Source organism: Phytophthora cinnamomi, assembly GCF_018691715.1.
Source record: "Phytophthora cinnamomi strain GKB4 chromosome Unknown Contig53, whole genome shotgun sequence".
NCBI lineage: Eukaryota > Oomycota > Peronosporomycetes > Peronosporales > Peronosporaceae > Phytophthora > Phytophthora cinnamomi.
In genome coordinates this window covers 2005394-2018935 of record NW_027150986.1, presented here as the reverse complement: position 1 = coordinate 2018935, position 13542 = coordinate 2005394, and the positions used below count along the sequence as shown (strand labels likewise).

The 13542-nt window shown below is 55.4% G+C and overlaps 4 protein-coding genes across 5 annotated transcripts; all 4 read right to left on the bottom strand.

Annotated features, from left to right (window-relative positions):
* Positions 1 to 17: 17 nt before the first annotated feature.
* IUM83_00569 (malate synthase A) lies at positions 18 to 1625 on the bottom strand (the record flags this gene model as incomplete). 2 transcript variants are annotated; one of them, XM_067924349.1, is made up of 2 exons in its annotated part: positions 595 to 623; positions 731 to 1625. In XM_067924349.1, the coding sequence occupies 2 exons, from the start codon at positions 1623 to 1625 to the stop codon at positions 595 to 597; spliced, it is 924 nt and encodes a 307-aa protein (XP_067789011.1). The 2 variants fall into 2 exon arrangements, with proteins under 2 accessions (XP_067789012.1, XP_067789011.1); XM_067924350.1 differs by having other exon boundaries at positions 18 to 1625.
* A 2617-nt stretch (positions 1626 to 4242) lies between these two features.
* On the bottom strand, positions 4243 to 8030 carry IUM83_00568 (Serine/threonine-protein phosphatase 6 regulatory ankyrin repeat subunit B; the record flags this gene model as incomplete). Its single annotated transcript, XM_067924348.1, has 8 exons — positions 4243 to 4426; positions 6611 to 6680; positions 6768 to 7068; positions 7137 to 7200; positions 7271 to 7457; positions 7529 to 7756; positions 7846 to 7917; positions 8006 to 8030. 8 exons carry the CDS (start codon positions 8028 to 8030, stop codon positions 4243 to 4245), a joined length of 1131 nt encoding a protein of 376 aa, XP_067789013.1.
* A 268-nt stretch (positions 8031 to 8298) lies between these two features.
* Positions 8299 to 9347, bottom strand: IUM83_00567 (SPX domain-containing protein 1; the record flags this gene model as incomplete). Its single annotated transcript, XM_067924347.1, has 4 exons — positions 8299 to 8724; positions 8801 to 8920; positions 8992 to 9128; positions 9203 to 9347. 4 exons carry the CDS (start codon positions 9345 to 9347, stop codon positions 8299 to 8301), a joined length of 828 nt encoding a protein of 275 aa, XP_067789006.1.
* Positions 9348 to 10600: 1253 nt separating this feature from the next.
* Positions 10601 to 13480, bottom strand: IUM83_00566 (uncharacterized protein; the record flags this gene model as incomplete). The annotated part of the gene is made up of 1 exon (XM_067924346.1): positions 10601 to 13480. One exon carries the CDS (start codon positions 13478 to 13480, stop codon positions 10601 to 10603), a length of 2880 nt encoding a protein of 959 aa, XP_067789007.1.
* Between the last annotated feature and the right edge of the window lie 62 nt (positions 13481 to 13542).

Genomic DNA, 13542 nt, shown 5'->3' with positions numbered 1-13542 from the left:
GCGATGGGACTCTAGCTTCAGATGCTGGAACCAAGCTGCACAATGCGCGGGTAGCACGGCAGCGTGAGGAAGTCGACCATGTCGTCGCCCGTCAACACCTTGCCCACAACCTCACCGCCAAGCGCCCACTTGTTGCCAGGAGCGGCATTCAGCGAGCGCTTGTTGACGCACTCCTTCAGGATGTCCAACACCAGCGGTTTGGTCACGGTCTTTCCCTCCACAGTCTTGCAGCTGTGGCGGATCCATTGCCACACCTGGGCACGCGAGATCTCGGCCGTAGCGGCATCCTCCATCTTGTTGTGGAGCGGGATGCAGCCGCTGCCACGCAGCCACGCCTCCGTGTAGACCAGAGAGACGTCGATGTTCTCCACCAGGCCGTTGTAGGTGATGGCTCCCGTCGGGGGCTCGATAAGCTGAGCGGCAGTGATGTCCTTGCCAGCCTCGGGGATGTACGAGATCTGGTTCGGGCCCGACATCTTGCTGAACGCGTCCATAGCGATCTTGACAAGACCAGGGTGCGCCACCCACGTGCCATCGTGACCGGCAGCCACCTCGCGAGACTTGTCCTCCGTGACGGCAGCCATGAACTTGTTGTTAAGCTCCGGGTCGTTCTTGACCGGGATCTGAGCCGCCATGCCGCCCATAGCGTGGGCGCCACGGCGGTGGCACGTGCGGACGAGCAGCTTCACGTAGGCAGCCATGAATGGCGTGGTCATGCCGACCGACGAACGGTCCGGCACCACGAACTTGGGGTGGTTGCGGAACTTCTTGATGTACGAGAAGATGTAGTCCCAGCGACCGCAGTTGAGCCCCGACGAGTGGTTGCGCAGCTCGTACAGGATCTCGTCCATCTGGAAGACGGCCACGATGGTCTCGACCAGCACGGTGGCACGGATGGAGCCCTGCGGGATGCTCAGGTAGCCCTGAGCAGCCACGAACACGTCGTTCCAGAGCTTGGCCTCCAAGTGGTGCTCCAGCTTGGGCAGGTAGAAGTACGGCCCCGAGCCGCGCGCGAGCAGCTCGTGGGCGTTGTGGAAGAAGTAGAGGCCGAAGTCGAAGAGCGAGCCCGACATGATCTGGTTGTTCACGAGCACGTGGGCCTCGTCCAGGTGCCAGCCGCGCGGGCGCACCAGCAGCGTCGCCACCTTGTCGTTGAGCGCGTACTTCTTGCCCGTCTGCGGGTGCGTGTACGAGATGGTCTTGCGCACGGCGTCGAGGAGGTTCACTTGGCCGTCCACCTGGTTGAACCACGTGGGGGCCGTCGAGTCCTCGAAGTCGGCCATGTAGCACTTGGAGCCCGAGTTGAGCGCGTTGATGACCATCTTGCGGTCCACGGGGCCCGTGATCTCCACGCGGCGGTCGGCGAGGTCGGCGGGGATGGACGCCACTTTCCAGTCGCCCTCGCGGATGTACGCGGTCTCCGGGAGGAAGTCCGGGAGCACGCCGGCGTCCAGCTCCTTCTGGCGCTGCACGCGAGCGGCCAGCAGCGCCTGGCGCCGCGGCTCGAACTGCTCGTGCAGGAAGGCGAGGAAGCGCAGCGCGTCGGGCGTCAGCACGCGGCGGAACGCGTCCGAGACGAGGCCCAGCACGCGGACGTTGGCGGCGTTGACGTTCAGCTCTGACATGCTTGGTCTGTGCGGTGCGGGTGGGGGCTGCTGCTGCTGTTGGCGGACGGGTTGCGCGCTTGGAGGCAAATGGCGGAGTGACTCTGCGCTGGCGGCGCGATCCTGAGGGGAAGCGGCGCCATTCACGCCAGAATCCGGCCGTGACGCAAGGCGTCTTCAACGTTGACCCGATATCGGCCAATAGCAGCGGGGGAGGCTGAATTTCGGGGGCTTACATGGCCGCGTCACGGTATCAAATGACCGCATACTGAAATCAAGACAACCGCGTCTGAGGACGGACCGACCACCACTCTCGCCATTGCGTTTAACGCGGCAGGTCAACCTGCCCTTGCGAGCCACAGCGATACCGCAGCACATGCTGCCACGGGTGATCGAGGTGATTGGACGGGCACTTTTTATTCCCCCGCATGTGAAAACACCTCGGCCTGGAACGCCGTACTCGCTGCCTGCAATGCCGGCACCTTGCGTGCTTGTGATGATGAACCCGCGTCCACATCATGCAAACGAGCGGCTCTGCCAGTAGTAGTTTCCGCTGGAAGTCTTCCGGTGCCGACACTCCAGCCTGGAGAGGCTTCATGCCAGCCAGCAAAAAAAAAAACAGGTGCCGGTCTGCAACTTCAACGTGTTTCGTCGTCATAATAGCGGGGGCAGTGGTCCCCCACTGCGCAACGCGAGCAGTCGTCGACGCTCTTCGGGGTTGAGGTCTACGCCACATAAAACTCTGGGAGTCGAGACTTTAGCGCACACTTGCCGTTTGCCGCCACCCATGTGAGAAGTTTATGTTTCAACTAGTATTAGCACAAAAGCAAGCGAAGCAGAACAGAAATACAAGTTTGGACGGGATCGCATTCCTATGGGATAGATCGTTGTCAATGCAAAGGGAATTATATGGAACGATGCCGCATGAGGCAACGCAGTGGCGTCTGGGCATGCCGTTTACACATCACCTATAACGCCGAGCTCGCCTACGTTAGAAGCGACCAGGACGCTCGGGCGTCTCTCGTCGTCGTAGTTCGCTTCCACCTTGTGCTTGCTAGTACCTCGAAGGGTCTTGACCGTGCGCTTCACGCCGAATGCCGCCAAACCCACTGCGATCACGGCGCCCACACATACCACTGCACCGACAATATATGAAGACGCTCCCTTTAAGAACAACTTGGTGGCGCCTGGTGTCTGTGTAGTCCCCGCAACCGTCATGTCATTACCCCCTTCAGCCAAGAGCAAGCGCCCCTCCGTCGATATCGAGTTACTCTCATCAACAGGGACGACACCTTCGCCGGATAACGCATAGGCCACATCGGAAGCGTTCACAACCTCGCAGTACTCCAGGTAGTCGGAAATATTAGTTGGGAACCTCATACAGTACCTACAGCCCAAATTGCCGATACAGCCGGAGGCAAGCCCTTCAGGGCAGTGAAGAGTGTCAAGAACTACACCAATACCTCCTGCCGCTTGGCCATCAGCCAACGACACGTTAACACACGCTTCTTCCAGTTCTGAAGACACCTCTGCTGACTCATGAGCCGCGACAATTATATCGGCAGGGCTGGTCTCTTGGGTGTCGTCAACGGCAGCGATCGCTTTGAAATTGACATCGGCGCCGTTGTTGGACGACGGAATATCGGAGCAATTCATGTATGAATGCGACTGCGTCGTCTCAAACCGCTTGCAGAAGCGGCAAATACTGTCCACGCAGCCTACGCCACCATCGCCGCAGCGTATATCGGTGACGATATCGAGTCCCAAATTCTTGTCGCCACTCGATGCAGTTTGATAGCAATCCAAAGGAATAGAGTAAGCTGTGGTTGTCGACACCGGGGCCGTTGTTGGAGAAACAGTAGGAGCAGAGGTCGCGGTCGTAGCAACAGTAGTTGTGGTCGTCGAGGAAGACGTAGAGGCAGACGAGTAGTCCGAGCAGCTCCCCAAATGCGCCGACTGATCCGTCGTTTTCGTCTTGCAAAACCGACACACGCTATCCATACAGCCGAGTCCTCCATTTGCACATGTCACGTCAGTGATGATACCAATGCCAACGGCGGCATCGCCGTCTGATACAGTTGTCGTACAAGTCTTGGACGCTGTCGTGCTCGCAGAAGTAATAGGCGTGGGTGTAACCGTAGTTGTTGTCGTACTGGTAGGGCAACTGGTTAAGTGCGCCGACTGGATGGAATTCGTCGTTTTGCAGTATCGGCAAACATTGTCAATACAACCAACGCCACCATTCGAACAGCTTGTGTCAGTCACAATGTTGATACCAACTGCAGCATCTCCAGCGGAGACCGACGTAGTGCAGACGCTTGCACTTGTCGATTCCAGACTTTCGTGCGATTCACCAGTAGACGTGTTGGAGCTGTTGAACATATCGGTGCTGGCCGCTGCATCCGCAGTGGTGGTTGAGAGAAGCAGTCTGCCCGGCGCGTCGGAATCGTTTACAATCGGAATCGGTACGAAAGTAATGTCAGCACCGACATTTGAGGATGGTATACTGGAGCAATTGATGTATGGCTGTGATTGAACCGTGTCAAAGCGCTTGCAGAAGCGGCAGACGTCATCCAAGCACCCCGTTCCGCCATCACTGCAGCGAATATCCGAGACGATGTCAAGCCCGACACCTTTATCACCACTCGATACCGTACGGGAGCACACGAATACAATAGAAGGGCTCGTAGACGTTGACACTGCTGTCGTAGTAGGAGGTGCAGTTGGAGACGCCGTCGTTGGAGGCACCGTCGTTGGAGGAGCCGTTGTCGGGGGTATAGTGGTTGGAGCTGCCGTCGTAGTTGCAGGCGTAGTGGTCGGGGCTATTGTTGTCGGGGTTGCTGTAGTCAGACTAGAAGTAGTCGTGCCTACAATTGCGGCGCAATCGATGAAGGTCGCAGATTGAGCAGAGGTTGTGACTCTGCAGAATCGGCACACCTGATCAATGCATCCCAATCCTCCATACGCGCAGCTAGAATCGGTGACGATGTTGATACCGACAGCTGCATCTCCTGCCGACACTGTCTGGCTGCAACCCTGCTTCGTGGCTGTAGGAGCTGGCGTCACTATAGTAGCTGCTGGAGCCGCGGTGACGACGATGGCAGTTGCTGTTGGAACGGACGTGGCTGCCGTAGGTGCCTGTGTTGTCGATGTGGAGCTTCCAATCAGGGCACAATCGACATAGGTGGCAGATTGGGTAGTTGTAGTCACTCGACAGAATCGACACACACTGTCGATGCACCCCAATCCACCGTTGGCGCAGGTAGCATCCGTGACGATATTGATGCCGACCGCAGCATCGCCAGCTGACACGACTTGACTGCATGAGGGTGTTGTAGTAGTCACGAAGTCCGAGCAGTTTTGAAAATTAGCCGACTGCTGTGTCGTGCGAACCTTACAGAAGCGACAAACATCGTCGATACACCCGATCCCGCCCGCTGCACACGAGGCATCGCTGATGATGTTGATACCCACCGCAGCATCGCCCGCTGACACCGTTGTAGAGCAAACCTTGGTGACGACAGGGCATGCATTCAGATGCGCAGACTGGGTAGTGTTCTTGCTTCGGCAGAAACGGCAAATGCTGTCTATGCATCCGATGCCTCCACTGGCACAACTTGCATCCGTGGTGATGTTAATCCCGACTGCCAAATCGCCATCCGTCGCCGTTGAGGTGCACGAACTCGCCACTCCCGTCTCGAAGGCTTCTTCATCTTCATCGTTGCTGGATGATATGTTTGCTTGAGCTGACTCTGTCGTGTACGCATCAGTGTTAGCCTGGACAAAGTTGACATCGCCAGTGTCGCTCGAGCCCGAAGTCGAACTATACGTCCACGAACACGACACAAACTGAGCCGACTGCGGCGTTGTTTTGGCCTGGCAGAATCTGCAGTGGTCGTTGAAGCAGCCGATACCTCCATATAAACACGAAGGATCGGTCATTCCTGCTATACCAACCGCAGCATCACCACTCGATATGTGGCAAGGTCCTGTCGAGACAGTCAGAGGTGCCATGGTGGGGAAGGAAGCTCCTAGCGACTCGCAGCTCTCGAGGTGAGCTGACTTCAAGGTGTCCAGAACTTTGCAGTATCGGCAGTAATCATCGTAGCAGCCAAGACCACCACTAACACACGTCAGATCGGTGATCGCCCGGATGCCAAATTGCTTGTCTCCATCCGAAACCTCACAATTCCCCGCTAATCCAGAGGCTGACTCGATGTTGCTGGTCTCAGCACGAACGCCGCCCGCTGATAAAGCACACACTGCTGCAACTGCCACGAAAGACTGCAATCTCCAGGTTGAAGAAAGCACCATGACGACCAAACGCAAATCTTCAGCTCTCACCGCGCTTCCAGTGCAGGCTGTGGTCAAGGAGACACGTTTGGAAATGGTGTCAGTTCATTTACAGTGCTTCGCTTGCGATAGAAATCATGGGATCAAACCACTGATGGTTTCAAGCTTGATTGATCCATCTCACGTATCCTATTGTCAGCTTCGTGTCCATTTTTCTTTAAATGCCGTTGAAGAGCAAAGAGCTTACGAGATCGTTCTTCACGCGATAGTACAGCGCAATTCGGTGAAAATGTCATCGAGTCCGTTTCACCGACACCCAGTCCCGGCGTCATTCAGGTTTTTACCTCCTCTTTGCTGATGTGACAATCATCGTTTCGTAGCCACCGGACGCCAAGCAGTGCGATCACGCGATAGTCTCCTTCCCACATGCTAGTCGCTTGCATGAGGTTCGCTGCGACTGCTCGCTATGACCACGCGCCGCGAGCTGAGCGAAGTTGCGAGTAAAAATACAAGTAGTACATACCCCTCCAAACGATTTCCTGTCAGAAGTCCTTTCGCTACTGTTCGACAATTCGAAGCAAGAAATGGAGAGACACCACTTCCGTTGAGATTATCACTTCCGGTTGCAGAATCTCTGCCTGCGACTCAGCTAGAACTACGTTGAAAACATAGCATTCAAGACAGCCAGAATGGCAAAAACCAGGGCAACCCACATGTACGGGGCCATGCCGCTGTTCTCCTTGTTGTTCTTGGAAACCTTTTTCTTCGAGTGAGCGATAGCGGCTGCATAGTGTTCGTGTTGAAAAAAAAAACATGTTCAGTCCTCATACACCACGGTCTCGCATCTGCTCTTTTTAAAGTGTTACGTACCAGCTCGTGCGGCAGCGGTGTTCTCTTGGAACTGCTCATCATCGTCACCCCTGCCCCGACGCCCGCCCTTCTTCGACGGCTTGGACGGTGACTTATCTTCCACGGGCTCCTCGGCGTCGATGTCTTGCTCAAAGGTTTGCTGGGCAGTTAGCCCACCATTGTTCACATCAGCGATCAAGTCTGGAAATGCAGTGGCCAACGTCTCCGCAGCTTCAGTCGGCCAGTTTCCAGTTGGATCACAGTGCATCGCTTCCGAATGCAACGGTGTGTTTCCGTGGGCATTTTTGAGAGGTTTGGCGCCCTGCATACACAACAATGCAACAGTTGAGATCCGCACCCCAAACTGCTTTCCCCTTTCGCGACACGAACCTTGGAGATTAAGTAGCTGATCAACTCAAGTTGTCCATCGCCGTTCTTGATGCACGCCCAGTGCCTACACCCATCCAGCATTTCCACCCATAAAATACCAGCAACACTATCAAATAAAAGGCGAGTCCACTTACAGCGGCGTGTTGCCCTTGACATCCACAGCGTTGACGTTGGCGCGACCCGTCTCGAGCAGTAGCTGGACGATCTCGAGGTTTCCCTTGCCAACGGCCACATGGAGTGCCGTCATCTTTTTATTGTCGACTGCATCAACCTTTGCCTTCGCCCTCAGCAGCAGCTTCAACGAGTCCACCTCTTCGTACTCTGCAACACACCAGCAACAGAAGTAAGTACACACACACAGTCGCCAAGCTCAACCCCAATGCGTGATATACCCGCCGCCAGATGCAGCACCGTTTGGCCCGACGAGTCCTGCACACTGAGGTCCGGCTTGCCCTTGAGCAGCGCCTGGAAGATTTCCTGGAAGCTCGGCGGCTGCTGAGCCAGCGCCAGCATCAGGGGCGTGAAGCGGCGCTTCTTCTCCTGCAGGTTGAGCATGGCCCCATTGGCCACGAGGTGCTGGACGATCTCCAGCTGATCTTCGGCCACCGCCACGTGCAGAACTGCCGCAGCAACACAATAACAACAGCGATTACAATTTCACGTTGGCACGCACTGACGCAGACAAAATTCACGTTTGCTGCTGTCGTACCGGACTCGCCCTTCTTGTTCTGGAAGGCCCAGTCGCTGCGCAGCTCGATCACCTTCTCGAGGTTTCCATTTGCTGTTGGATTGAAGGCCAAGCACAGGCAATATTACTACGTAGTAGCTACAGTGGCAGGTGGGCGCTGGAGCCTCATACACACGCGCACCTGCAGCGCGCAGCAGTTGGGCCATGCTGTCTTGACGATCTATTGAGCTTTGGGGGGAGGGATCAAGGAATTGTGATATTTCGAGGTGTTGACCAATTGTAGCATTGAAAATTATCGGTCGTAAAGTGAAACTTGATGTTGTAGATCGGTTTGCTACTTACTGCTGCTGCCTCCTACATGTACTTGTGCTGCGTGACTGATTCTTGACGCGAATCCTACTGCGGCGGATAAATTAGACGTGGATTGGGTATTCCTAGACTTGAGTGGCGAAGGATCACTTGCTGGGTCTCGAGCTACAGCTGAAACTTCTGCTCCTCAGAGGCCCACAGCACCGAGGCAGGGAAGGAGGCGGCAGCCGCCGAAGAGTTGGATGGCGTGAGGTGGGGTGACAAGAACTTTGGGGGCACCGACGCGGTCGTTCCGACGGGCGTGGACGAGCTGCCTGGTGAAACTGAGGTTGTGGAGGGGATGTGTACCACCGGAGCCAGGGCACGGGTGCTGCTAGCGTCCGGCGTCACCTGCGGCTCAATGTTGAGCTTGATACTGGACACGGCAGACGCCATGCGGGCGTCGCGCTCCACCTCGTGGAACATTTCCTCCGTGCTCGCCAAGATCTGCAGCAAGCTCGGGTAGTTCGAGAACGACGACAGATTCACCTTTCGGCGCATGTACTTGGACCGCGTGTTGTAGCCCGTCATTTTGTCGTGCTTTTTGAGGATCTGAGGCGTTAAGCACGAAGAGCTAGTTAAGACAACGGCCGAATACAGTCTGATAACCATTCAAGCACGAATCTACCTTTGAAAAGCCTTGGTAGTTCATGACGGCGAAGTTCTCGAGCCGAATGCACTCGCGGTAGAAGTGGACGAATGCAAACATGAGTCGTTGGGCCTCAACCGCCTCAACCTTTTCCCGTTTCTGCATGAGGGGCGCCGTCAGAGCTGTTAGAAGTGTGCTCGTATGAGAATACGCAGTGTTCGTCGACAAACCTTGAGTGTCTTCAGCACAGAGCGCAGCTGGTGGTAGCGGAAGGAGCAGCGCTTCTCCTCGGCAGCGTAGAAGAGTGAGATCTTTTTCAGTTCCGCCTGCAGGTCGCGGAAGAACGCAACCTCTAGCTCGGACTCGGCTAGCAATTGGGGACGAGGTCGATGAGTACGGGGGGAGATGCAGCACAGATGTATGTACTGTAGAATCACTTACAAATGTCGCGCTGGTTGGCGGCGTGGTGCGCTGCACGGGTCACCGCCTTGATGCGCTTCTTGAGGATTTTGTAGTTGAGCCAGAAGGGGGCCCACTCCGGGTTGCTCTGCAGGATCTCCTGCAGCAAGCCCTTGCCGAACTTCATGGCGACTGGATTGACGACACGCTCCAAAGAGGGATTCCGAGGTCCACCTGAGCGATTGGGAAGTGATGAGCCCCGCCGAATTTGTAACGAGTGGGTGAGATTCCGAAAGCCCCAGCGGCGCGGGCGACATTGGGGCGACGAGCTGTGCTTGGGGCCCAGAGGCCGTAACCAGGTGTCAACTCGATCTTCCGCCTTCAACGTGCCGTGAATCTCGGAGATTCGCTTCGTGACAGAGAAGGGGCACGCAGCTCCACATTTGCACCAGCAAAACTATGGTGGCCGACAACAACACGCGAGATTCGCCGCGCCCGACGACGCCTTGCTCGTCACCATCGCGCTGGACTCGTGCTGAGCTGCATTGGACCTGCAGCGCGTGCGTTCTGGCCTGAACGCCGACAACGGGGAAGCCCTTAGAGTTTTTAGCGGCATAATCGACTACAGTATTCGCGCCGTCGAGTCTAGACCGCCACAAACACGCGGTTTGGTGTTGCAGTTTTACCGCTCTCTTTTGTTCTCGCCATGTTTACAGCCGCCGGTGTTGCTCCGTCGTGGCGCAGTAAGTAACGGGCAAGCTGGTTCTTCAGGTCCATCTCGACGTAGACAACACAAACAGCTCTCGAGATGGTTTTCCCATCGAAAATCTGCGGTTGGTAGCAAACCGATTCATCGAAAAGACTGTATTATTGCTCTCGCAACCTCACGTATACAGTTGCCTGCCTCTCGGCCTGCAGTTTCTAACAACCAACTATACTAACTGAGCGGATAAGTTTGCCTATTTTCGAGAAATACCGTCAATAACCTGTCGTCTATTTAGGAAAATGACTTCTCCCAGTTGCCCACTGATCCTCATGAGCGTTGGGCCAACGATTTAGAGCCGTTGTGAACTCTACAGCGAGAACACAGACACCAATGCGTAAATAAAACTACAGTAGCAATACTGTACAATGTAACACCAGCATGGCAAGTGTAGTGACTTTTTCTGAAAGTGAGATTCACGCCTGCTGCGCAAAAAAGGAGGAGATTCATAATGGTCGGCTGCTCCTCCTTGTGGCGCATTCTTGCAAGATTTCGCAAACCCTGCGAGCTGAAAACGAGTGGTGCACAATGGGACAAGTGCAGGTGTGGGTGTGGACGTGAGCAGGGGTGCAGACTCGCCCAGCTTCAACCAACGCGACGTAAAAGGTGTGTGCAACGCTGCTAACAGTAAGCTCTCGCTCGTTGTATTTGGAATTAGCCGCGTATGTGGCATTTCATCAATCACTATCTGATGAAGACGACTCAACGTCATCTTGGCGCTCCTCTTCGTCCTCCTCCTCTTCCTCTTCGTCTTCCTCCCCAACATCAGCCTCGTCCTCAATAAATTGATTCCTTCCTCGAGTACGGCCAGTAATTTCGGTCTCTTCCTCCGAATCTGTCTCACCCTCGTAAGGGTCCTCCTCCTCCTCCTCGCTATCGTCTTCATCCAGCTCGTCTTCTGATCCTTCCACTTCACTAAATTCGCTATCTTCATTCGCAAGAAAGCCTTTCAAGTTGCCATTCTCGTCGACATCTTCCTGGTCTAACCGACTCGGAAAATCTAATCGATCAGTAAGATCAGGCAGGTCGAGCAAGATGTCATCTTGATTTCCGTCTAGGTCGTCAAATATATTTGACAGCAACACTTGCTGAACCAAAGCAATCTTACGCTCTAGTTGCCAGTGCTCACACAATTGCTTCAACAGGCAACCGACATCACGCACTGTCGACATACTCTCCATCAGCGGGTGCAGCAGCTCCATCACTTCCGCATTTGAGTCCATTAACGCCACCCGACGCTCCAATGCAGATACAAATGACGGGTCATGCACGCTCAGATGTCCATTTTCTAATGCAGACGCCATTTTGTTCACTAGCACTCCGGATTTGCCCGACCCGGCCTCGAAAACTTGCATCAGGTGCTTCGCAGACAAGTTAATACCCAGGCCTTCAAGGAAGTCCACACTGACAAGTTCGGGGCATGTGTCAAGAAGAAAGCTCGCGGTCTTGCCCTCTTTGAAACCCCACTCAGCCGCGAATAATCGAACTAGACGTCCAACCTCCACGAGTTCCCAACGTTCTCGTGCTGCCGAGTCAATAAGACGTGAAAACAGCGATGCGCCATCGCTGTGATCGGAACCAACATCGCTTTCTTCATCACTTTCTGACGATTCCTCTGACATCTGAAGAACTGGCGACGCTGCCGCCTTTGCCAAGTGTGTGGGGGCCACTGTGGGCTTAACCGGTACTTCACGAACGGACAGGAACATGTCATTCTTCTTAGTTGTGTCTTTGGCGAGAGATGCTCCAATTGGCGTCAACGGCTTCGTAAATTTCGCTTCTTTCGTAGCCGTCATCTCCACTTTGGCGATATTGTTCTTCAACGCCGGTGCTGCAGCCTTGGTGTTCTCCTTCTGTGCAGGCGCAATCTTTGGCGTCTTCAATGCTGGTGCTGCCTCCTTGGTCTTCAACGCTGGCGCTGCCTCCTTGGTGTTCTCCTTCTGTGCAGGCGCAATCTTTGGCGTCTTCAACGCTGGTGCTGCCTCCTTGGTCTTCAACGCTGGCGCTGCCTCCTTGGTGTTCTCCTTCTGTGCAGGCGCAATCTTTGGCGTCTTCAATGCTGGTGCTGCCTCCTTGGTCTTCAACGCTGGCGCTGCCTCCTTGGTGTTCTCCTTCTGTGCAGGCGCAATCTTTGGCGTCTTCAACGCTGGTGCTGCCTCCTTGGTCTTCAACGCTGGTGCTGCCTCCTTGGTGTTCTCCTTCTGTGCAGGCGCAATCTTTGGCGTCTTCAACGCTGGTGCTGCAGCCTCGGTGTTCTCCTTCAGTGCAGGAACAATCTTTGGCGTCTTCAACGCCGGTGCTGCAGCCTCGGTGTTCTCCTTCAGTACAGGCGCAATCTTTGCCGTCTTCGACACTGCCGTGTGGGTGCTCTTCACTGATTTCGTGTTGCTATCGCCTCCACCCGTCGGTTCATCTGATAAAACGAGTGGTTTTCCTTTTCTTGGCTGCACGGGAACAATGTCCTTCGGTGATGCGTGGTTCATACCATTTACCTTGGGAGATTTTTTCCGCTTTTTGCGGGGGCCTGGTGATTTTGGCGATGGTGCCGTATGCTGATTAGTTGCCGATCCATGCACGCCACCAGGTATGGGCGACTTAACTCCAACTGTGTCCTTATTGCTTGCAGAGGACGGGGTGCTGGGTTGCTTCGAGACTACCACCGGTGTTTCTGGAGCAACCTTATCGTCGTTGGCCTTCAATGCAGCCTGCTTTAGCAACGGTTTTCTCTTTTTCTTCATCTTCTTCTTTTTACTCTTCGTCATAGTTTGAGTAGATTGCTTGCCCAGGTCGTCTTTCACATCCACGTTCATCGTTTCGTCGATAGCCTTAGCAGATTCGACAGCCTTCGTCTCCGTAGGCTCAACACCCTTTGGTTTCTCCGTCTCCATTGCAGCATCCGCTTTGCTCGTCACACTCTTGTGCTTTTTGCGAGGCGGCTTGGCATCCTGCTTCGTCACGAGCTCCTTCATGCTCCCGAGCGCCTGTTCCAAGGGGTCCACTCCATCATCGTCCTCCTGGGCATCTCCACTCTTCATGGAATGCCACTGCGGCGCCTGAATCGCGACCTGCACCTTCGCCGTCTTCTTCACCGTCTGCACTGCCGCGTGTTGCTGCTTCAGCGTCTTTTTCTTCTCCTCCTTCACCACCCGAGCGACAACTTTCGTCTTCAGCGCTCCACTCTTCACTGCGCTGGACAGCCCTGGCACCTTGACGACTGCGGGGCCCATCACCTTCTTGTCCTTCTTCGCCTGCCCAATTGCAGCCGCCACTGGCGCCTTCGTCTTCGCCTTCGCCTTCTTCGGCTTCGCGTTGAACTTGACCATTGGCACAGGCTCCCCGTCGTCCTCGTCCCCGCCCGGGCCCCTGCTCTTCTTGAGCTTCTTGTGCTTCTTGGCCTTGAAGGTCACGCGCGGCGTCTCCGGGGCCGCCACCGCCGCCTCCTCCTGCGGCAGCTCGAACATGCGCTCGTGGAACGCTGCCAGCCGCTTGCGGGCGTCATCCGCGCCGCTCTGCTCGGCCTGGAAGCTCTCGGAGCGCCGCCGCTTCTTGTTCGCCATCGCTAACTGAGCTATTGGCAGTGACCGCTACGGCGTGAGGACCAGCAGCTTTTGCACCAATG